The 786-nt window shown below is 33.3% G+C and overlaps 1 protein-coding gene across 1 annotated transcript in view; it reads left to right on the top strand.

The window, feature by feature from the left end:
• Window positions 1–594: 594 nt before the first annotated feature.
• The window catches only part of LOC119586962 (adenosine kinase 1-like), a 36,821-nt gene continuing 36,629 nt past the window's right edge, over window positions 595–786 (top strand). Inside the window, exon 1 of the mRNA XM_037935700.1 lies at window positions 595–685. Within this exon, the coding sequence (XP_037791628.1) occupies window positions 684–685 (2 nt within the window). The 5' untranslated portion in view covers window positions 595–683. The remainder of the gene's footprint in view (window positions 686–786) is intronic.

A 786-nucleotide genomic window follows, 5' to 3' on the forward strand; every position in this document is an offset into this window, starting at 1 on the left:
TTAAAATCCCTTTAAACATGGATATAAATTTCAGAGGCAATTTTAGATATTGATTTTCATAATATGTAAGTTTATGTATTTTTACTTACATTTTCTTGTTAAATAATAACGTGTGGAATTGTGAAACCGAAGTTTCTTAATGTACTAGTTACCCCCAAAACAGTTTCATTTTCTATGTAACACTTATGTTAATTTAGGCCTAACTAATATAGAATTAAGAAAAAAGAACTGAACAAAGTGAGAATGATTGTTGTTGATAACACCGTGACTTAAATGGTTTTCTTACTGCCAGAAATATATAGTGGCCATCACAATCAATGCGCGAGATTGTATAGCCTGCATCTGTCTTGGGAGGATGATTGTTGTGTGTGTGGGTGGGGGGAGTATGTCTATAATTTTTTTCTTCTTCTTTTTCTTTTTACTTGTGTAAATCTAAGACATTTTTATTTAACAACAGATCGCACAGCTGCTTGATCCAACATCAATGATTGGTTAACTGTTGTCCAATAGGCAACCGTAGCATCAAATTCTTAACGCCATCTATTGGTGATCGAAACAGAAATTAAACTTGTTTTTAACATTTAATTCTATACATACATTTAACGTCTCCCTGATCACTCCTTGAATTAATCGAGTCCCAACTTCAAACGGAGCTGGGGACAAGGACACAAATAAGTTGAATTATGTAAGTTTTTTTTCTCTCTCTCTCTTATTCGCTATTTTATTACCTGCTGAAGGAAGATAAAAGAGAGGCACAAGTAGAGAAATATACGGATGCGGGTTAAC

The sequence above is a fragment of the Penaeus monodon genome, chromosome 22 (assembly GCF_015228065.2).
Source record: "Penaeus monodon isolate SGIC_2016 chromosome 22, NSTDA_Pmon_1, whole genome shotgun sequence".
Lineage (NCBI taxonomy): Eukaryota > Metazoa > Arthropoda > Malacostraca > Decapoda > Penaeidae > Penaeus > Penaeus monodon.